At 33.2% G+C, this 24,267-nt stretch overlaps 1 protein-coding gene across 1 annotated transcript in view; it reads right to left on the bottom strand.

The window, feature by feature from the left end:
- LOC149413825 (neuropeptides capa receptor-like) overlaps positions 1–23,132 on the bottom strand; it is a 335,462-nt gene extending 312,330 nt beyond the window's left edge. Inside the window, exon 1 of the mRNA XM_089644473.1 lies at positions 22,772–23,132. Within this exon, the coding sequence (XP_089500599.1) occupies positions 22,772–23,132 (361 nt within the window). The remainder of the gene's footprint in view (positions 1–22,771) is intronic.
- Between the last annotated feature and the right edge of the window lie 1,135 nt (positions 23,133–24,267).

Below are 24,267 nucleotides of genomic sequence, written 5' to 3' on the forward strand. Positions count from 1 at the left end.
TTTGATTGATGAGTTACAGTTGATTGAAAGGAAAAGCAACCTATCTAGTTGTTTCTAGCAGAAATAAATGAAGCACGTATTCGGGTCAATGATCAGAGGTTAACATGTAATATTATGTTATAAATTTATTTACGTTAAACACAAAAACAGGTAATTTACTAAATGATAGGATTTTACTACCCCGATCATTAGCAGTCATTTTAATAAAACAAAAAATATGAGAAGGCACTTAGACCAAGTGGCGCAACTGAATCAAATTCTTGTCGGGTCATGTTAAATTAAGGTAAAGCAGAATAACTATATCTACACAGTCGGTCCCAATTATAAGAGTTTCACCAACCAATCACAACAGTTAGCTTTAATATTGTTTTTCTGTATATTTGTAACATTCAAATGTATAACTTACGTGTATCATAATTTTTTTGCGTTATTATAAATCAAATTCATCGAAACCAACTTGAGTGTGTGGGTACAAGCTGGAAACAAAGGTTTTGTTTGTTCAAAGCAAATTAATCATAATTTGTTCATAAGTTAGAAGATGCTCATTATCAAATTTTCAAGGGGATTGAAATCCATCGCAAAACTTGAGAAAGGTTCGGTATTTGAAATTGTTGTTGTTTGTTAAATTATGTACTTACATACTTACTGCCTTCAAGAACAAATAGTTTTCTAATATTAATGCCCAATATGTATCTGGTAACAAGGAATGTTACAATATTTAAGTTATTTGGGATAATAATACACCTTCCTCCAAATTCATGGAAATGTTCTATTTTATATAGTCATACAGTGTATCATGACTTGAAAAGGTTATTTCGATTGATTCTGTGTATGTATTGTTAATTTCCTGTCTGTACCACTTGAGTTTCACTTGATGAACGGGAGAGTTCAATAATACTTCAGTTTGCCTGAGATTACGAGTATGTTTATTATCCTGTCGTATTTACAATGAACATCTAACTGGACTCACGCCAGTTTTATAATATGCTCTAAGTTATTTTGAAGCGGGGGAAGACGTTGACTGAAGATGCTCGCCTGTAGATCGGCTAACCTCGGTTATCTTCGCAACCATTCGGGTATTAGACCGATAGTTGCCTCTATCATGTGGTACTACTACTGACACCTATAGAGACTCCTTAAAATTACATAAACTATGTATTCTAAATTAAAACCACACACTCTAACGACATCTGTTAAGCACCATTGAAACAACATATATAGTTACAATTACTACAGTATGCTTTTTTTCTTTTTCTTTTGATGCCCATTATTGCCCATTATGCTATCAGAGGATGACTATCATTAGAGCAATCTTCACACTGCTAATTTTGCCCAAAATATCTCAGTGGAACTACTTATTTAAAAATAATTATATATCCCTGCATTTTAAGCACATAAAAACTAATATTATTCGAAAATAATATATTTCACAACCAAACTATGCTAAACGTGTCTGTACCTGTGCTAGAAAACTGAGCATACATGCGTTTTCTCTTCACTAATTACAAATAGTCGCAGTTGTAAGGCTTATATGTATGTAGTCGGAATCCACTAGTTATAAATCACAGTTGTAAGACACTAGTAATAAATCTTAGATGTTATTTATTAGTTATGAGTCTAGTTAAAATATAATTATAAAGCGTCATTGAGGTGATTTTCCTGCGAGAATGGCCTTACAGAACTAACCGAATCATTATTAGAGCAGGAGACCATTTAAGAATGATTATGTATATGAGAAAAACTATGGGGACTCAACAAGTAGCAAACCAGAAGCAGTCCAAGAAGAGGATGGACAATCTGGGAGGAAGAATGAAGCCAGATTAGAATGACTGTGGACTGGAGGCAAACAGCTAGGGACTGTGGCAAGTGGAGAATATTTGCGAAGAAAGCTCTATCTAGGCTGTAGTCGTTTGTAGCGTGGTGATGACTTCTACATCATAAATTATATTTTATTTGTAGGAGTTTTGTTACAGATCCGAATTATACCAAATAATTATGCTAACATCAGTAGCCGATCTGTCTTTCGAAGGCATAGAGAAATTACAACATGTGGATTAAGTAGAGCGTACTTTATCGACTTGCATAAAATACATAAAATCACATGCAAAATTACACCTAATTTATTTATTTATTTAATATATGTTACATTGTTTTGAAATTTACAGAAAGTAGATATAATGAATTACCATACTAGGCGGCTGCCTGTTTCATGGTGACCAATTGAGTGTAATTACTTTGTATGAAATATGAAATCTAGTGTAAACATATGAAATTAGTAACTATAGATGAAGCTAAAATTTTGGAGAAATTGTAATAAAAAGTAGAAGATAGAAATTAGAAAGGAGAAAGAAGTAAATTAGCATTAGATTGTAAAAATGTACATAATTATATATATAATTTTTAATATGTGTGCATGCAAGCACACATGTGTATATAGCAGCAGACATACCTATATACATATAACAACACATGTATACATACACCCATATGACGCATCCTCACGCATATAAACAATATATCTTGTATTATGTACTGTAAATATATTGTCCCAATCTGCTGCTGATGAGGTTAGCCTCTATTGTACTCCGTGAAGATTGTTTTGATAAAAAAAATAATTTGTTCCAAGTTACGTCACCCTCTGTTGAACTCGAAAGTCAAATTATGATCAATGTTTTTTTTTTGTCCAGCCATAATATTCATTCAGAAAAAATCGATAACACGTATATCCTAAAAAGTGTGCGTATCTTTTTAAATAATTTCCAAATATTTTAATTTAACCATTTATCATTACATTGTGATTACGAAAAACCATTTATCTTAAATTCCGACATAAAAGCATTAAAAACACATCGTTTATCCCATTACACAAAACAGGACGGAAAATGCGAGCATAGTAAAATTCCGGCAGTTACAAAAATAAAACAAAAAACAGGGTTTTCATGTAAATTAGAAGATCTATTTACGTCAACCCTTGGATTACATAACTGTGGGGTGAAGTCCTACTTTTACGATGGTCTTCCGGTCAGCCCGATACGGTCTAAGTTTGTTATTTACGAGACAAAGCAAGAATCATGCAGTGGAAGCAATCGTCTGTTTGTATAAAATTTATTCATTGTTAAACATAACATAAAATTTAAAATCACTTTCTTAAATATTTTTCCAATACTGCACAAAGTGCAATACTGTCGGCGATGTATCATATCTTTAAACAAAACTGAATATAAACAAAGACACGATGTACCTAAATCATTGCTAAACAATTCTGTTAATTTATTATCTGTTCGTGTTACATTGGGGCGTAAAATTGTGAGTCAGCACACATCTTTATCTGAATATAACAAAATAATGGAACATGCTCATAATATAAGACTAAGGACGGGTTGTTCCGGAGAAGTTGAACAATTCTTCAAATTTCAAAGTTAATTTTCAAGTTCTGTGAAAGATTTTTTAAATTCTGTTATTATTTCAGTTCTGTCAAGAAACGAGCCTATAATAATATAATAACGGAACTAGAATAGGACTTTCACAGAACCCGGAAATAAACGTTAAAATTTGATGAATTGTTCAAATTCTCCGAAACAACCCGTCCTAACTGCTAACGATGGCTTTGTTATTCATAGATATTTAAATAAATACGGTCAAAGAACCTTAGAAATCAATCCCAAACTTAAATAAAAATTGTGAACAATATTTTTACTGAAAAATTGATCATGTAAAAAATACTTTTTATTTTGATCTATTTTTCTCTCCTTTTTCTTTTCTCTCTTTGGTTTTCCCTGCACCTCGTATTTTTCTGATTCTTTATACATTTTTTGTTGTTTCTGTTTTTTTCCAGGCATTATTTACATCGATTTTTTTATCTTAATATTAATATTTATTTTTTTTGTGAATTTATGTTTAAGTTTTTCATTAGCATTGACTAGTAAGTTAGGTTAGGTTAGGTGAGGTTAGGTTTGCTAACAACTGTTTGGGAATTTTTTTTCGAGTATACCGATCAATACTCGAAATAAAGGTCGTTAAATGGAAACATAAAATCACCTTATTTTGTTTTTGTTTTATTTGGATGTCATCTTTTACATCCGGTTTGACAATGAAAATTCTGGAAATTTCACGAAATAAAGAATATCCCACCCTCGTTAAATCTTCAAAAGTATTTTGATAAATTTTTCGAATTGCACTATTTTTTCAATAATACACGTAACATAGGGAATATATTGGTTTATGAATTTAAAAAGTTATATAATTTGAATTCAAATACTCTCTATTGTCAAATATTAGTGTTATTTTGCCAGACTATCTTCCCGTTAATAAGACCTGTTCTTGCAGACATTGTAAATAAAGTACTCGAGACTTCAGTCACAGTCTTCACAGCACTTTTAACTGTTTGGGTATAACATTGGAGTCGTACAAGAGGCAATTTATCTGTGCTTCAATAATAATTGAAGATTTTAATCAGAAATATTCTTCAGTATTGGGGGTTTGGTAACATTTTGTTGTCTATTTACAAGATCGTAGGGAAATGATGTAATTAATGTTTTAAAGTTAGAAAAGCCATGTTTTAAATGATTTTTACAACTAATTCTCGAATATTCTAATGGGTCAGTTATTTAACTGAACCTCCTTAGTAAAAAAATATCGGGGTGTGCGAAGTAAACGTTTCTTTCCATAAAAGGATAAATTATTATGGTTTTTAGTTAACATGTCAAGTATTTAGCATCATCTAAACTGAGATTAACTACCACGGGTGACGTGCTCCATCTTTACAAGTGGGTTGAGTTTTATAGCTCAACCAAGTCGGAGTTTAAAATTTAACAACATAGGTACGTTGCTAAAATAATAATATTTACTAAATGAACTTCCGTTGAAATATAAAAAAAACATCGGTAAGCACAAATCAAGCCATCTGTTGATGTTGCCCAAATCTTCAGGAAAATCCACCACCGTAACTGAATTTAATGTTTTATACAAATATATCTGATACGTACTCAGGTCAAGAGTAAGTAATTCAGATAACTGTTCGACAATTTTGTGAAAATGAACCACTGGCTTTTTTCACAGTTTTATATAGCTTATCATAATATAGTACCTGCATATATACGGATTTTTAACCATCAAAATATGTGAATTAAATGCTGACATGGTAATTCGTTCATATGAAGCAAGCAAATTACCAACTGGAATGGTTGATTCAAAAGTTTTTCTAGCAAACACATTAAACCATCGTTTGATCCTTCACACCAGTACCAAAAAAAGTTCTAATGGTATTTAATTAATTATTGATCTTCTATATCTAACATTTTGTAATTGAGCCTCAGAGTTTGGTGCAATATAATCCAAAAAGTCGATCCTGGCATTTTATTAATGAAATATGCACTTCTAATATTAATTCTCTGTAAAGTTTCCCTTCTCCCTTTTTGTGATAATCAAATTGTTATTTTTTCGGCCATCTTAATATATTGCGAGCATTTGGAAGACGTTGTCTTTTATCCCAAAATTACTCTTGGTTTGTTTTGTTCTCTGCGGAGCGTAGGTACTTTTGTCAATAACTGTAACATTACGTCTGACACTACATATCTATCACGAGTTTTAGACAGCGTGGAATTATCAATAGTGATCGCAGCAGAACTTCTGAGAAGTTTGAGATACAACAGTAGGTTTTAAAACAATATCATAATCGGATTCATTTGAAGCGGAAGACGTTGAATAAGGCGCTTGCACTTAGTGTAATTGGTGCTCCTCCCACCCTCACCACACGCCCCCACTAAACAAAACTGGGAGGATCGGTAAATTATTTTATAAATAAACAAAAAAAAATTTTTCAAAACATTAAAATCAACATACATTATTTATCTTAAATTTTTCAGAATGTAAATAAATAATACCATATTAGTAATTATCAATTACATTCTTTTTCTAACTCATTAAAAATACATTCTATTCTGTAATTTTGTCAGATTTTATGAAGCAATATTATATGCCCATCGCCCAAAGCCGAAGGAAAAATATGTGTTTTTTTCACTTCACCATATTTTACGGTGATTATAATCTTAATTCTAACAAATTGGGTAGTAATTTAACGTGTTCCTAAAAAGAAATTCGAGAAACGATCAAAGATTATCTATTTGTTCCAAAACTTCCTTCATCGGCACCATTCCTCCTGTCTATTAAGGTTCTGCTTTATTGGCACAAATAGAGCTTCAAGAGAAATGGGCTATTAATTACCTAAGTGTTTTCAATGCCAAGATTACAAGGGTCGCATTTCACCAAGTAACAAGGCCGAGAACAACTATTTATAGGCTTCCTGTTAGTAAGTTTGAAAGTGACACGCCAGTGATACAGTCATTATTGATTTATTTAATAAATAATAATACAACACAAGATTCCATGTTTCATTTAATGTAATTGTTTCTTGCAGAAATTTTGATATAAAATTCTTACTCTCAGAGATTGCATCATATGGGAAATGAAGCTTGCTTACGTTAGGAAATTTTGTTGCTACATGAGGCAAATAAACATGCAGTCGTGCAATAATCCTCATCAATTTTATGTAATGAATATTAAATTATTATAACAATTATCTATAAACAATTATAAATTGTACCTATGTATATAAAATCCTAATGGGCGTAAAATAATAAAAATGTGAAATACATATTTAAGTATATAATTTAGTTAATATATTACGGTGCTTCAAAAATGTTCGAAATTTTTCTTTCTATTCTTTCATATGCTTACATATGGCTAAAAACTTACACATTTTTTTTAAAGTTTTTAAAGTTCTTGTAGGAAGTCACTACCTGCTGTGAGAGTAAAAATATAAGAAGCATTTTAATCGAATATTTATTGTTAACAATTTTAGAAAATGTAGTCGAGTAAAAATTTAAAATAAACGAAATAATTAATGAAACATTTAAAAATAAACACAATTTCTAATTTAAGATAATGAGAAATTATGGACTTTACTGTAAGGCCAGAGGTCCTGATTCAGGGAGGCGGAAGGTGTCGCCCCTTTCACCACATGTGAAGGGAGAGCGTGTAGCCTCTTTTGCCGCTATAGAGCTGGTACGATTTGCTCGAGGGCCTCCTTCCGTTTGACGTTGCGGGGTCTGGTCCAAATAAATGTATAATAGTCCATGGTTCAAGATGAGGCAAGGGCAGAAGAGAAAGAAGGCATGTAGAGGCGAAAGTCGGAGCGAGGCAGAGCGGGCAGAACAGAGAGGTGTAGACGTGGCGAGGAAAGCTAAGGAACGACTGATTTTTTATATAATGGCATACAGAGCTCCTGGCCAAAAAGGCCCTTTTCTCTTTCATAATGAGTTTGATGAAGGACTGACTTGAAAAGGGTTTATGATCTGTTTTTATAGGGGGTCGGTAATGCTTATACGCTACCACTGCCATTGACTTAGGCACGATTCCCGGAAGTGAATGTGCCCGAGCGGAACGCGATGCCAGCGTACAGCCGGTACAGTTTCTCTTTAAACAACCTCTTTGTCTGCTTGCTTAATACCTACATATTTCATTGAAAACATAATTGGGAACCAAGTCTGAGAGCTGGTTCCTGCTTGACTGCCTCAGTAGCAGGCCCGTGCACGCGCCAAACACCACATTGGGTTCGCGTTCCTTTAAGAGGAAGCTACAAGCCAAAAATGTGTATATTCTTGTTAAACCTTATATTGTAGGTAATAGGCATTAAAATCGCTTGACAAAAGGAGTCTAGAAACATTAAATTTCAAGCACAAAACTGGTTTTTATTTATTTTGTAAATAATTTTATAAGAAAGCAAAAAAGTTAATCAAGTGAAAAATTGTTGCAGCAAGACTTTATTTCTTTATTAATTTGGTCACATGATTATGGTTAACCAATTAATTCTAAAAAAACAAAACTGATGCATATAAGGTCACCACATGCCAAGTATAGCGAGGCTTCTGTAATCATATCTCACTCTTTTGACTGCATTCACAACAATATCACACAGCCCTGTGCGTGGAGTTACAGTAGATTGTAACATGAAGTGGGGTGTACACATTTCAAAACTGTGTAAGCGCCTTCGGTCAATTGTAGGTAGACTGTATAAAATAAAATATTATGTGCCTTTAAAAACTATGAAATTGATTTATTTGTCTCCTACAGAATCAGATTATTGGCAACTATCTTTATGTATGATCGCAAGATTCAACCCGAACTAAATGCAATCCTAGACAGCGTCTTATAGATAAACCTATCTTATTGTTTTTTTTATTTTTAATGTGCGACATCTATTGACTTTTTCTGCAAGTCTAGAAATGAATTATTATTTTTCGGAATAACTTATTGAGTAAAACCTCAAATTATAATATTTAAATATTGAAGACAATATTAGTGATTCTTAAAAAAAATGTGCGGTGAAAAAATGAAGACAACGTTGGTAGTTCTTATTCGAAGTATGATACAGTTAAAAGTGACCGATGAGGATAGGGTCCCATTAGCGCAGTTGGTAGAGCATTGTCCCGGAAAGACAAGGGTCCTGGGTTCGAGTCCCAGATGTGACCGTTTCCTTTTCTGATTTTTCTGTTTCAGATTTGCGTTTAAGAATCACTAATATTGTCTTCAATATTTAAATATTATAATTTGAGGTTTTACTCAATAAGTTATTCCGAAAAATAATAACAATTTTTTTTTGTTTGTTTGGTTTTTGTAGATATTTATGTATTACTACGCTAAAGCGTTGATGATTATTTCATTTATGTATTGTACTACTATTATATGTGCAACTAATCTCCTGCTGACAAGCTACTTGCAGTAGCTTAGTGGGTATAAATAACATTGTATGTAATTTTTAAACAAATAAAAAAAAAAACAAAAACAAAAACAGAAAAAAAACAAATATTTTTTATATTGAAAACAAATATTTTTTAGTAGTTTTTTGTACATTTACACATTGAAAAAATATATATTTTTAGTAGTTTACATTTATATTTTTTATTGAGTAATTTATTATTTTATTTGTATTCTACTCAAGCTAAACGATAGGAAAACATTCAATTTATCTAAACCATATTTTTAGGTAATCATAATGTACACCAATTCGTTATACAGATTTAAATAGTGATTTAGCATTAAGCTTCGCCTTAAGTGACCATGTTAGACACGCTGACATGGTCCTGTGGTCAGCACGGCCGTTAAACAATTGCCCTAAACGGAAAATATTTTCAAATTTATTTCGATGAAAAACAAAAAAGTATGTGTTTATCTCTTGCCTATAGATGCACGTCCACCTCTGAAAGAATTTGGTGCCCCGATAAAAAATATATTGTGAAATATGTGTGAAAAATAATTTAAAAAAAAACTCTATTATTAAATATTGAATTAAATTTTTTTCACAGTTTTTGGATGGTTACTTACGTAAATATATTTTTTTTCGTGATATTTCTTATAAATAATAAGTATTTATTTTGGTATGTTGGGGGTTAGTGCATATAAATTATAAAATAAGTATTGGTTCAAAAAATACATAAAACGTTAGATTAAGTCAATTATAAAAGTATATATTTTTAGGAAGGGCTAGTATTTAAAACTAGTATTAAATAAACTTAAAGAGATTTGGTACGGAGAGGTTAGGTAACACTCTACAAGAAATATTTGTAATAATTATTTATTTATAATAAAAACACATAAATTATGATGAGCCACAAAGTGAATGCTTTTTACAATTACGTAATTATTTATTTGTTAATTTTCTTAGGTAAATTAATAGTGAAAGTACACAACAATGTACATTATACAATAACTAATAATAACAAATTTAGAAAAAAAATCTTTGTTAACTTTCCTTGACGTTCACCGAGTTGAGAGAAAATGTTAACGCTAAAGTGAAATAGTTGAACTCCTACAAGTTTTCAATAACAGAAGACATATGAATTAAACGTGGAAATTTAATAATTAATCCACTAATTCACGTTTGGAGCGCAAACACGAACTCTCAATTATTAGTACCCAGCGACAACTTATTAGTACAAGCATTACACATGTTTCTTGTTTTCGTTTTGAACTTTAAATCATTTTAAAACACGGATAAATTCAACAAAAAGACGAGAAAATCATGAAAAACGTAAGTTCTGGCTTCATTAAATTATAAATAATATTGATGTGGGTTTTTTAGATTGAATCACGCAATAAATCATTTCCATCCCCACCTTCCTCTTCCCCCGTCTACTTGCCCTCCCCACTAACATCAACCTCACAACATTTCCCAATTGGGGAAGCCATAGTCTCACTGGACCCAGGCGGTTGGGACTCTTGTACAGTTTCACATAAAATAAACTCATTTTTTAACCTTTGGTAAAATCACGCAATCACACGCGGACGTATACGCATTTATCTGAAATTAGACGAAATGAAAGCATTTAATATACGAAAAAGATGTCGATCCTACACAATAGCGATGTAGTGTAGTTGTTAGCGTGGTTGATTGCTCCATGGGGAGGAAGAATCAATCCCCAGTTGAAATTGAAAAACGACGTATTATTGTAAAAAAACTTTTATTTTTACTAGGTTGATTTTTATTAGAGTTTTCAGCCAGCCCGCGTTTGAAAAATAAGTAAATTTTCCGTTCTGTCAAAAAGGTTGTTCACCACTGACTTACAGCTTATCCAATTCGATGCAATAGACTTATACAAGATTAATTATTGCAAACGGCGTGACATTCACTATTCACTAAAACATATGCTAGGCGTCTCTTGTAAGACAGAAAAGTTAATGGAGGTATTAGTAGCACGAGCTACTGGGTGGTACAGCTAATGGGTAAAAAGCAGAATGCTGGCATTATTTGTGGGTTTTATTGATCAGGGAAGAATGCAACGATCATCCCCAATTTAAGGACTGGTTCAAAAAGGCTTAGTGAGAATAGCCAACTGATTGGGCTGTAGCCTCCAAGAATCAATTTAATTAACCGTAGTAGAATATTGCCATAGAAATAAGAATAGGAGCACTAAATGCCTTGAGGGAAATCTTTTTTGTTAGTGTTAGAGTATCCTGGATCTTGAGAGATGCATGCTAAGTGATGGAGAAAGTAAACAACCCCGTAAGTTATTTCACAGCATAACTGTTCACAATGGAGAACAAAACGAGTCATCAAAATCAATCCGTTCTTTTGCAAGAAATAATATATTATATAACAAAGGCAAATGCTATGTTATTATAAAAGGCACTGGTTGTCAGAGAAAAATTCATTAAAATACCGACGAAACAGACACGACATTTGCAACTGAGGTCTGTATCGTAAGGATCAACGGTGCTGGTTATTTGAGCACCTTCCATTTAAATACCAAAAGACATACATATAAATATAAATATTAGAGGGGACAGAACGTCAGAGCTAGGTGGATAGAGGGGAGGGAGGAGGAGGAGGGTTACTTGGGGAGAAAGGGAACAGCTTTAAAATTGGATAATTCCTTTTGTTTACTAAAAATAAAATCATTTAAAAATTATTTTGCCTTCGTAATTTCTAATGCCTCCATGTTATTAAGGCGTAAGCCTTTTCCATTTTTACGTAGGACATCACCTCTGTATCATTATAATAAAATAGCTTTACTTCTGGAAATAAAAGAAAGGAAGAGTCTTAAAACCTCGCAACGAAGGTATTTCACTGATCACTGAAGTAATCAACATCCACAAATTGTTATTCTTTTTTGTTTAAATCTAGTACGGTGTAATCTAAATGACCAAGACCTTCAAAGCTCCTGTATTTAACAACGTACCAAAACTTTATCTCTTAATGTTGTAATATCCGTAAACTATATAGATTATAGCAATTTCATGTAACAAAAGCTGTGTTGTTCATTATTCTTTCAGGTCAGGCGCGATTAACCTTTAGCATTTAAGTTTTCATGACATGTTGCGGATAGTTTGTCTCTCCAAGAACTTGGCACAATTCTCCGCGGGTAAATAATGTATTCTACTTGCGGACAAAGGGCCTCGGGGTCGCCCAGTGGTCCGAATAAAAACTTACAGAATGAATAAGAATAGAAAGCTATTTTTATATTTTACTGGATGGGCGGAATAATAACTAAGGATTCGCTTGAGACCGAAGAATGAATTTGGCCTCTCAACTAAAGTTAAAATTATTACACGCTTAAATGATTTTCAAGTTAATAATAATTCTGCTAGGCAGAATAATAACTATGGATTCACTGAACATCGAAAACAGATGAAATTTTGAATCTCAGAACAAAAGTTTTTTTTTGGTTCACGGTCAGATGATTGTCACATAATCAATTATTTATGGCTGTTAACTAGACCATATAATAATAGTCGGTTACCGTGGCTGCGTATATTTTGTGATGTTTTGGACACTCACATAAAATAAACGAAACGAACGTGCTCAAAAAAAATTTTTGTTTAGACAACGACGGGAGATTTATGGACAGACAGGCCTGGAGTAAACACATTCACACGGGACAGGGCGCAGGGACGGGCAGTCGAGGCTTGAACTTGGGTGCATTGACAGCCCCGAGAAATGGATACAAATCAGAAGTGTTGTTTGAAATTACAGTTAATTATTGAATTCAAATGGTATTAGAGAATATTGTGGAATTTTGAACTAAAGTGAAATATTATTGAACCGGGTTTTGTGTGAAGTGAAAGTGGTTGGACTCAGTGAGAAAACAATTAATAATAATGACAATAAGGAACAATCGGATAATTTGTAGAGCGCCGTTTTGTAAAAACCCACCTCAGGGGCGCCCGGTGTTGTGCAATCGCGATTGTGTTATAAAGTTGTGTTGATTTAAATGTGTAGTTCAAACTAAATTACTTGTCTTAAAAACATGAAAATAATAATAATAATGATCGCGTTTTTAAAACAGAGTGACCGTATATAAAGGCAGCAAGTTTAATCGGGCTAGGTTATTGATTTGGCGAGATGGCATTCTATCCACGGAGACCGAAAAACCAGAGAATCAAATAGATTATTAACTGTGGGTTCGAATCCTAACAGATTAGGGAGGTACAATTTTATTTACAGGAATATTTAATTACCCTTTTATAAGCGTAGGGAGGAGGTCGAAAATTAAAGTGATTTAGCTATATAGTGTAACCAGGTAAGTTTCACACGAGGATTTGGAGGTGACTAACAGGGTGAGTTTTTTTATATTATTTATTAAATTTCAGAGGACCCTTTTAATAATAGGATACAACCGAGGTACAGGAACCGAGTTTGCAACGCCTGCAACCCAAATAATCTTCCCATAAGAAGGGATATGCTAGACGCATTGTCAATCAGCTGTGAGCGAGAGACGAGTCAACGACCTTTTCATATATAGGACAAGACGCAGGTACAGTCAGTCAAAGGGGGAAGTTTTGCTAGCGTATGCCGTCCCAAATTGAAAGCGATCGGATGCAACCAGATGGAATAAAATGAAAACTTTTCTTCTGTTATTTGACTTTCTAATTTAATACTTTTCATCTATTATTTGACTTTCTAAGTTACGAATTGGGATGCACAAAAACAAATCTAAAGTCGAAAGAGGGAGATGGTAATCTCCGAAATAAAACTACCAACCGAACAACTTTTCTCAACAGGTATCTTTCGAGAGGTAGGCAGCCTCTTTAAATTAAATGCAAAAAATCAAACCAATTATCCGTTTATACCTTACCTGAGAGGATAGGTATTCAGTAGAAGTTACCCATACCTAATACACGAGGATGCTAGTAACCTCATAAAATAAATACTGGAACCAAATATTAAAATACAGACAGTCCTCATCCCAAATTTGGCATTTCGAGTAGACCTTACATATATCTCACATGATAATTGGCTGAATGGGTAGGCACACAACCTATCGTTAATAAGCAGGCAAAATGTCGACAAGATTGTCGTGTGTTATCTATGTATTGACCTAGAAAGGGATGTAAATCCCCGACGGCGTGGGAGTTACAACGTTTTCTGGAGGTGGCACGTAACTTAGGACCTTGCGTGTCACATTTTCGCGACTAGATTCGTGACAAGGGATGTCATGGTTTTCCCCTTCTACACTCAGTAAAGTAGATTTTCCTGGAGGTGTTTGAGATTGGGGCAATTCTGAAATTGGTGATGAGACCTGGTTTTCTTTATTCTGGCGTGAAGGTTGCCGATTTGGAACAAGGGGAGACCCGGCCGGTTGTGATATCCAGACACGCAGATATCGATCGCCTTGCTCAAATTATCATCCATCAGTTTTGTTTGGTAAGAGGAGGAGTCAATCTTAGCTTGAAAAAAATTCATTTCCTTTCCTCTCCTTCCCCTCCCAAAATATATACATGGATGGCGCCGACAACTAACACCATAAACTTATCGTATGTATATCACATATATAAAATCTAACACTTTATTATATTCACATTACCCTACGATAGGTAGAATCGAGTAGCTAGTGGGGGGGGAGCAGGCGACTTAGAAGATAAGGTTTATAAAATGGTTTTAAAACACAGCGGTAATGGATTCAACTCACTCTATCTCAAAAGAACCAAGGGATACCACACATACATAAATAACTAGGTTTCTAAACCGAGAAACAAAAACCCAACACAACGTTCGGTGAAGCCTTTTTATACTGAACCGTCACGTGAAATGAGTACGTTCAAGGTCGTACGTCACGTAGACAAACTAGGATGTACACACTTGAAGGGGTGTGTAATAAAGAAAAGACGGCAGGGAGGACCTTCCTACCCCGGATATATATATAACCAAAGCCTTATGGAAAAGTTACCTACGGGACTGAAGGAAAAGTTTGAAGTAAAAAGGGCAGATCATGACAATTTTTAAAACTTTTTTTTTATAAATAATCATCCACTCGTGCGTTTATTAAATTTGTTGAATGAATTGTTTTTATCACAAACCCGCGTTTGGGCTTTTATGCAACAGTTTTAACAAATATAAAAAGCTTCCTATAGACACTTTTCAACCTTAGGAAAAGGGACTATACATCTTGCTATCAGTGTCAGGTTTCCGCCTAGGATTTCTCTAAGAACTCGCTGAAAGGGTCGAAACATCTCGCTACCAGGATCAAGTATTGAGCCAACGACTAGCTCAGGATCTCTGCTCGTTCAAGGCCGTGCGTCCGCTTAAATAGACCTTCCATGGTACAGCATTTGGTTGGTAATGTGTAGCTGGCCTCTGATTAGTTAATTTGTAATTTGCGTAACCAGTAAGAGATCTACGATATTCTCCATTCATAGAAAAGGATGCCGTAAAAGGTGTGAGCGAGAAAGTATTTGGGGTCCCGTGGTTTCGTCTTGTTACAAATGTAGGTTCTAAAATTTTCAAAAAAAATATGTGTATCATGAATATTATATGTAGGTTTATTCACAAAGTATTTATGTATTCCGAAATTCCGCTTGAATTAATGGCGCTTCTTATAATGCAACAATATATATATATATGGGGAACAATCTAATTTTGTTCTCCTAAGGTCGAGTCTCCAGCTACCGAATGTTTTCAAAACATCGGACAAAAAAAAGTATTACTGGACTAAGGCCACAACGTTTTTTTGCTTTCCGTCAGCCACAGAAAACAAAACATCGTGGCCCTGTCCCAATGTTTCATGTTTCATTTGATTAAATGTTTGTATTAATATTGTCACCGGAGACGCGGCTTTAGAGCTTAAACAAATTTAATAAAAATGTATTTTTAATAGAAAGAGTCAATTTAAAATAAATGACATCAAATTTAGTTAGTCTAACGGTGAAGTTTATTTATTTATTGTTTGAAACATTTACAGAGTGTTAAAAATTATTACATTTATATTATTTCGGTGGGGATGTGCACAGATATTAACACCCCAATTAAAAATGTTCACAGCATGCGTAAACAAGGTTTAGTTGATATTAGGTGAAGATGCTAGTAGTGAAAGAAAAAAGTACAAATATAATAATAATTAAAAAGAAATATAAATCATTAATATTAATATTAAATGAAATAAAAATAATTTGGCATTCTCAGACTATAAAAATATTACCATTCGTTATTTCGGCTACTGGCATTATACCTAGCTCTCTAATTAAAAATTTAGGCGTATTAGATCTATCAAAAAATTTATATATAAAGATGCAAAAGTCGGTCATTTTGAATACATGTAGGATAACAAAAGATTTTTTAAATATTTATGTTGAGGGATCAGTAGGATTTATAGGCCCTGTTAGAAGTTCTACCGAGCCGAACCCTCTGATATGAAAATATCTGGAGACGGTGAATTTTTTTTCCCATTTGATATCTGGTGATTTGACGTGTTGTGGTTCTTGTATTGTTTTGTATTTATTTTACTTATATAATGCACTTACATAGTGTTGATTGACTAGCTGATCATTTGTGGAAAAGTGAGTGGAAGGGTTAAGTTTTTCCTTTGGGGAAGACTTAACCCGGACAACTAAATCGGAAGTTTAAAAAAAAAAAAAAAAAAACAAAAGTATAAGGTCATGGATGTATTTTATTTATTTATATTGTATTTTATTTTATTATCGCCACTGCGCAAAGTTCGATTATTGCTAGTTGAAAACTTTTAAGCATAAAATATAGTAAATGTACAGAGAAAGGATAAGGAAGAAAAGTAAAGAAAATAATAAAGCTATTATATCTCTTAACTGTTCTCCATAACATATCATGGTAGAAGATGGTTGATCTTTGCAGTTCTTGCATTTAAAAAAAATCCTTTTATTCAATCAATGTATTTATCTATACGGCACGGTTTTATATATATGCGGTGGGTTTGCACTCACCTCCCCACATCCTGAATAAAAATTTGTTTTTATTATTATTATTATAAGTTTTTTATACCTAGTAAAATTAATAAAACACCTCATATTGTTGGTATGACTGAATCTGTTGATTTTGACAGGACAACCAGTCTACGTGAGTAAGACATCTATGGTCTACAACGTGTTTTTCTTTCGTTGTAATGCAGGTTTTTAAAATTGTTTATCTGGTGAGGTCATGGATGTATTTTTGCACACTGGTTCAATACAATAACATTGTGACGAGGTGATAACATTTTATCTACTTTTCTTCAATGTTAAAAGTGGGTAATCGTAAGAGTAAAAAACGTCTCGACTCCCATAAAAAATACAGCGCCGGTTAAAAAAATCAGTTTTTGGGACTAGTTACAGGTTACGTCACACGTACGATTTTTTGAGACCAAAAAATTATAAATTTTAAAATTGTTTAAAAATTAAAACTACCTATAAATATAAAAAATACCGGTTTTTAAGTAAGAAGCTAATTATAGAAAAAAATATATAAAAGGGGACTGGAGTTTCTTATTTTATATGATGATGAGTTTTAACTAAATACTCCAGGGACTAGATAAGTATGAATGATGTCTAATTCTTTAAAACGTTAAAAAATGATAAAGATGATATTTTATTGGTTGAAAAAGGTTATGATCCCTGCCTCAAAGGTATGATCAATAATGCTTTGAAAGTTTAATACTTCGGAGCAAGCCGCATAATACGTTGGCTTCAGAATGGTAGAAAAGTGGTGTCAATCACTGCCCCTAACTTGAGAGTCCCGGGGGTGAAGGATCGCCCGTGTCTACCCTCGTAAAAGGTAATGCACTGGAGAAATAAAATATCTGAGATGATAGTTAAAGGTTCGGACAAGTGGACGCTTTCCGAATGATATCTTATGATATATATAAACGTGAGATATTAAATGACATTGTCGGCCATTTTTGCAATCATTCTGAGATATTGTTAAAATGATTGAAATTCAATGATATACATATACCTACAGTATGTTTCACGTGAGCCTCGGGGGTTATTTATTTATTTGGACTATCTTTGTGAGATATCACCTCAGGGGCAGTTTTTACTTCATTTTACTTAACTTTACTTTACTTTATTTTTGTAATATTTATATCTTTTGTTTATTTTATTTTTTGTGAAAGAGTCCACTACGTCCACCAAAAGTGCCAGCACGAGGTTCGTCATCCGTCCAGGTATATGTCTGCTGCTAATAAAGCGCTGACAGAATATCCTCTCACAGATACCAGACCATGGCAGCACCGCTGTGACTTTCAACGAAGATAGAAGATGGAGACTCTGTAGCATGAATCCTAGGTGGTGAAGAAACTGGACCAGCTGCTGCAGCGATAGAGTCCACCGCGTCCACCAACAGTGCCAGCACGAGGTTCTTCATCCGTCGAGGTGTGTTTCTGCTGCTAATAAAGCGCTGACACCTCACATATGCATTCGGCGAGTCCGTCCTGGTGATTATTGAAACATTGCATTCTGCCTGCAATACAAGGCGACGGTAGGGATAGTAAATTACCCTGGGCTTAACCTACTTACACTTTCTAGGCCCTTCAGAGTTTCCGAAATTTCCGTTGAAAATATCTGGGGTGCATTTACCGATCGACGTTCGTTTCGAATGTCGAATATTTTGAGCAAAATATCTGAATATTCAATTTTAACATACTGCACACAAATCACATATTATAAATTCCTAATAAATGGTTGATAAATTTATCTAAAACGTTGATTGATTGATTTTAAAATAATTTCAAAGGGATGTTGGTTCATTTCCCTTGAAAATACTAAAAAAACACACAGCGGTTGACGCTTAGGACGCGTTAAGACGCGTCCGGCTGCCACAAAGGGTGATACACTACTATAAATATATACACTATTATCATATAAAAGAATACACACCATTGGTAACTCTTATGTTATGGTAGCTGATGTTTTTAATATTAGCTATACTAATTAAAAATTTAGTAGTACATATTAATTTAATAGTTAATTTTAAATAAATAAAAACATAGAAGCAGAAAATAATAGATGGTGAAGTCACCAATAGCATCATCAGAAATCTAGTTAGTTATTAGTGTTATTACCGATGAAGTTACTTGTTAAGTTGAAATCATATCGTATTAGATAATACTTTATAGATAAATAATTTCAGTCATTTTCACGAAACGTAAAAATTCATCCTACAAAAAAAAAACTATCTTATCTTTGTCTAGTGACCAGTGGCGGTTCGTGGTCTAAGCGTCTAAGCCATTGGGAGTTCAACATTAAAGCGATTTAAAAAAGGAAGAAATGCGTATTTCGATGAGTACCTCATCTTCTTTGTCCAACATTATTATATTTATTACAGATTTGAAAGTGGGTGTGGTGGCGTTAGTACAATTTAATATTATAATAATTATATGGGTAAAAGGTATTAAGAGAAAAAGTGTATTTATGACTGAATTTATTTTGCCACAGAAGTAAATGAAAGGCAGATAACATTAAAAAAATTATGTACAACTTTTAATAAGTCCTCTATCAAAAATATTAAAATGAAATTCTGCCAATTATGAATAACTTGCCTTGAGTCTGTAGAGGAATTGCTGCGCGGCCTTTTTAATATAACATTTAAATTTAGATTTTAGGCCGAAATTCTTTACTAATATATCTTGATAAATCAAAAGGTTTAGCAAAAATAATTAGTATGGATACGTGCCATTTTATTTATTTGCGGACAAAATTATTTCTTGATTTTATAGGCAATTTAGGATTTTTTTGTGAGTTAATAGTTTTTATTAAAAATGCAATTTTTCTTATACAGCGAAGTATAAAATTAACAATTTAAACATTGAATCAAAAAAAATTATTTAATCGGTAATTTTTTAATTGACTTTAAACCCATCGAAATGTTTTTATAATAAAATTTAATAGTGAATAATATTTTATATGTCATTATATTTACGAAGACGTGAGTACATTTTTTTTATTTATTGATCATTAACTGACAATTTAAATATTTGAAAAATCGACGACTTTAATAGTTTTTATTTTATAATTTTAAACTCAAATAAATAAACTAGCACACATCCATACTAAATAATTAGCATTAAATCTTTCCTTTTAGTGGAGTATTTTGGCCTTATATCCATATTTAATTTTTATATGAAAAAAGCCGCGCAGCCATATGTATCAGTGGCGGTCGGTGACTTTTTGTAGAAGGGATGCTGGACATCAAATGTTTATACTCGTACTTACTACGTACTTGATATCAAATATGCACATCTAGATGCTAGCTCACAAACAAGATACAACTAGTTACCCTCTAAAATTATCTCCATAAATCCATTAAGCTCCATAACTCAATATTTCCAGTATCCAGAATAAGGTTTTTTTCCGCAAATGGACGAGACACAAAACTTTCTTGCATTAATGATTTAATTAAACAACCACACAATTCGCTATTATAATTTACAGAGTATCCATCTTACTTTGGGTATTCATTTTTATTTATTTCAATTATGATTAAAAAGTAAATTGAAGGTAAATAATATTCAATAAGAATTCGAGCTCAAATCAAAATGTCAAAGCAGCGCGCACTTACAATCCAATGGATTAGTATAGAGTGTACGATTCTGTGCATTATACCTATGTTTAAGCATTAATTATGGTTTTTGAACGTTGGATGCTGTCATTAATATCGTATAAAGTTGACGAATATATTGGCTTGCGGGTCTCAGTACGCATGCGCGGAAAGAACGTACGTTCTAGCATTCTTGGATACGGTTTACAGATCGCTTCCACACGACAGTGTGTTTTACGCGTTTTACATTATTTGAGAATGTATGTGTATTTAGACTCGCCCGCGCTGTTTGTATCGTGCAGTTCGTTGTGGGTACTACACAGAAACGGGACGAAAACATGCACAATGTCTTATAATAATAATATTTGTATGTTTTTTTACAAATAAAATACGCCGTTTTTGTAAAAAAAATCACATTAAGGTTGCTGTAGAAATATTAAAATATTTAAATTGCAGTGTTATTTTTTACGGCTAGAAGTCCCTTTAACATGCATGGACGGACCGCGCCTAATATATACATTAGGGTGTCCCAGGACATAAGGAAGATTTTTTTTTTCATGAATTTAAATATGCATACCCTCTTTTTTTATTCCATTTGATCCCAATAACTCATATAATAAATATTATTTTGATTAAACACCGGCAACCTGTGCCGACTTGATGCCAAACATATGGTACAGAGTTAATATGGAAGGATTTTCAACTTTCATTTTTGTCGGATAAATAAAATTTAAAAATGCACAAATGTTCAATTATGTAGTGTTTAATATTTAAAAATGGTTTATTGATTAAATTTTTTCTTCATAGTTTGTTTTTTAGAGTCAGGATAAATCTTCCGGTGGTCCTGAAAACGAGGAAACAAAAATTTTATTTGTTTCCTCTTCGACCGTGAGATTAAGCCATGAAAATCTTGCATTAACTTAACATTTATTTCAGTTGTATCATTCACTACTCTCAGCGGCGACATTTTCTTTCTGACTTCTTGATACGAAGCATTATATGACCACATCGTAAGGAATTCGTTAAGAAAACTGGCATCTGTTTTCAGACGATCAAACAAATACTTGCTCTTGACTGAAATGAAGTCGTAAATATTTTTCTCTGAAACAAAAGTCACTAAATTATGATATGAACAAAAACCTCAATACAAAACATAATTTAAACTATTTAATAAACTTACCATACAATTTACCATCAAGATCTTCCTTCGATGGGATGTAACGTTTGTCATGGGTTGATAAATTATTTTTTTTTGATATTTCGAGCATTTTTATTTTAGTTGTTTGATCCACAGCGTCGTCAAACAGCGATAAAATAGATTCTTCATCGGTCAAATACCATAACTGCTTACTGAACAGAAATAAAGCTGCCATTGAGATGTTTTCATCAATTTTTTCTTAAGCCTTCATCGATTTAAAAAAACACAAGTCCTGGTAAGGTGCTTTAACTGCTATAATACATTGTAACCATGGTTTGACATATAATGTTACTATGAACAGGCAAACGTCTAAAAGTGCCGCCTTATCCTTACCGGTAATTTTAAATTGCGCACAAATTAATGATATTTTCAAAGAATAAAGCGTCTTTGTCATCCATCGAGCACCTGGAGGCCGCATCTTAAATTTTCTTGCTGTATCTCCTCCTAAAACTATCACACAGAGCTCTAAAAACTCTCAATAGTCATCTCAAAGTATTTTTGTTGTCAGTGCAGTACGGTAAAAGTCAAGCAAATTATCGATTCCGGAAGCGGTTAGGTGCAAGGTGAGATTTTCTCTGTAGCACTGAATTTTATCGGGATCAACATTTTTACAGTTATCTCGAAACTTTTTGAAGAGTGGTATGTCAGGGCTTGTAGTCACTTGACTGATTTTTACTTCAAACACAGCTTTTAATATCAACTATGGCTATATTTGGTATATATTCACAGTTAAATTCACTTTCCGGATATTGTAGAACAAAACTTCAAGAACTTGTCCATTAGATGGCAGTTTAGAACCCGATATTTGGTGTTTTACGACTCCTATTAAAAATACATTATTTTTAGAAGTGCGTAAATCTAACAACATCTTGCCTGAACGATTGATTTTCGTTTACTAACAAAATAGCAAGTTACTACAAGCTCATCAACACGTTTGCTCGCTGGCGTCTTAATGTACAAGTACTGACATCTTTCGATGCAAGTCGGCACGGGTTGCAGTTGTCCAAAGAAAACGATTTTTTTGTCAGTGTTTTGTCATTATTAAAAAAAAATTTGAGGGTATGCGTTCAAAAATAACAACTTTAATTTTTTTGGGACACCCTAATATACATATCTGTTCACCGTTTAGTAGTACCATACTACTAGTATGGGTAAACGACGTTGACGACACTTCACACAAATTATAGTTCAGGGCTATGTCTCTTCGTTCATATATATGATGTCAATATTATATGAAATAAATAAAAATCACTCACCCAATAAGAGAAGCGTCAAATCACTGACGGCCAAACTAAACAGGTAGTAGTTCGTGGCCGTCCTCATTGATGGATGCCGCACAATCACAATACACACCGATACATTTCCCACAACACCCGTCACAAAAATCAGCACATAGACCACTGTTATAGGAACAGCGACCGAAAGTGCCAACTGCTGTGGACCCAGCATGTAAACAAGGTATTCTTGCAGCGAGCAGTTGAAGAAAGGGTTGGTCTGATCGCAATGATCCAACTCTTCAAAATTATCGAAAACTGCTCCACTGTAGTTTGGAGTGAAGTTGGAAGCGATCTCATCTTCCAAAATAATGGCACTTGTTGCCACGTGCGGAACCTCCATTTTGATTTGCTAACTTCCTGCTATCGCATTATTGTTACGAGTTTGTTGTGTTATAAACTTGAAACCAGATTAATAAATTGACTTTGAAACCACCCTGGTACGAGTTTACCAAATTAAATTAGAATTCACCTCGTTATAAGTTAACAATATTTAATTTTAAATCACCTTGATTTCAGTATAGTAATGTTTATAGGTACGTACCACTTTGTTACGAAATAAACTTACTAAATTGATTATTATAAAACATTGATTTTTAAAACGTGTTTAAACTGGGAGAGTAAACAATATTACCACTTTACGCTAATGAACCACGTTATTTAAATTATCTACTTAAATTTGAAATGAGTCATTAGAATCAATATCAGGAAATCATTATTATTAAATAAAACGATGACTGGCCTCCAGGAGTCTGCGTTGCTTTTGGTCGTGCGTCATCTGTAAAAAAGAAAAGTTTTAATTAGAATTTTTCATCAGATACTCTTGATTATTATTGGAAATTTTCTTTGATAAAATAGACGTAACACTGTGGTTATTAATTTTGAAACATTTTCTCTAGAAACACGACTGTGTTAGCATTATGCGGTGCCTTTGTACACAGAACTAACTGAAAGAACTCGCATAATATCAACAAATTTCTTCGTAAATGTTTAGAAACTGATGATCCCATTCAAAGATCATTTTTATTTTTAATGGTAATTATTCTGTTTAATTAAAATAAAAATTAAAGCGTGATGTACATAATAATTACTGTTAATTAACAGTAATTATTACACGTACACTAATAATTACTGTTACTGTACGTGTAGGTGGGTGCATACCTTGTGCAATGATGGTGTACTTAGCTAGCAGAGAATCGCATCAAGTAACTTTGGCGGAAGATTAATGTTAATATTCAGGCAGTACTCCACCACGCTTTGCTGTGGTTCAGTATGTGCAGATAGAGAAATAATGTAAGGGCGTGTTGTTTTTACGCCCAACAGATGGCGCAGTTTTTTTAAAGTACGTTTTAGCTGTCATATTTGACATCCATATAATCTATAGTAAATAAAAACACAAGCGTATTCGAATGTGTTGGGAAGTAAGAGCTTTATAGATGCACGCACAGATGGCAGTGCATAGAGCTTGCGTGGAAGTC

This window comes from Hesperophylax consimilis, chromosome 21 (genome assembly GCF_061612785.1).
Source record: "Hesperophylax consimilis isolate HC1 chromosome 21, BYU_Hcon_1.0, whole genome shotgun sequence".
Classification (NCBI taxonomy): Eukaryota; Metazoa; Arthropoda; class Insecta; order Trichoptera; family Limnephilidae; genus Hesperophylax; species Hesperophylax consimilis.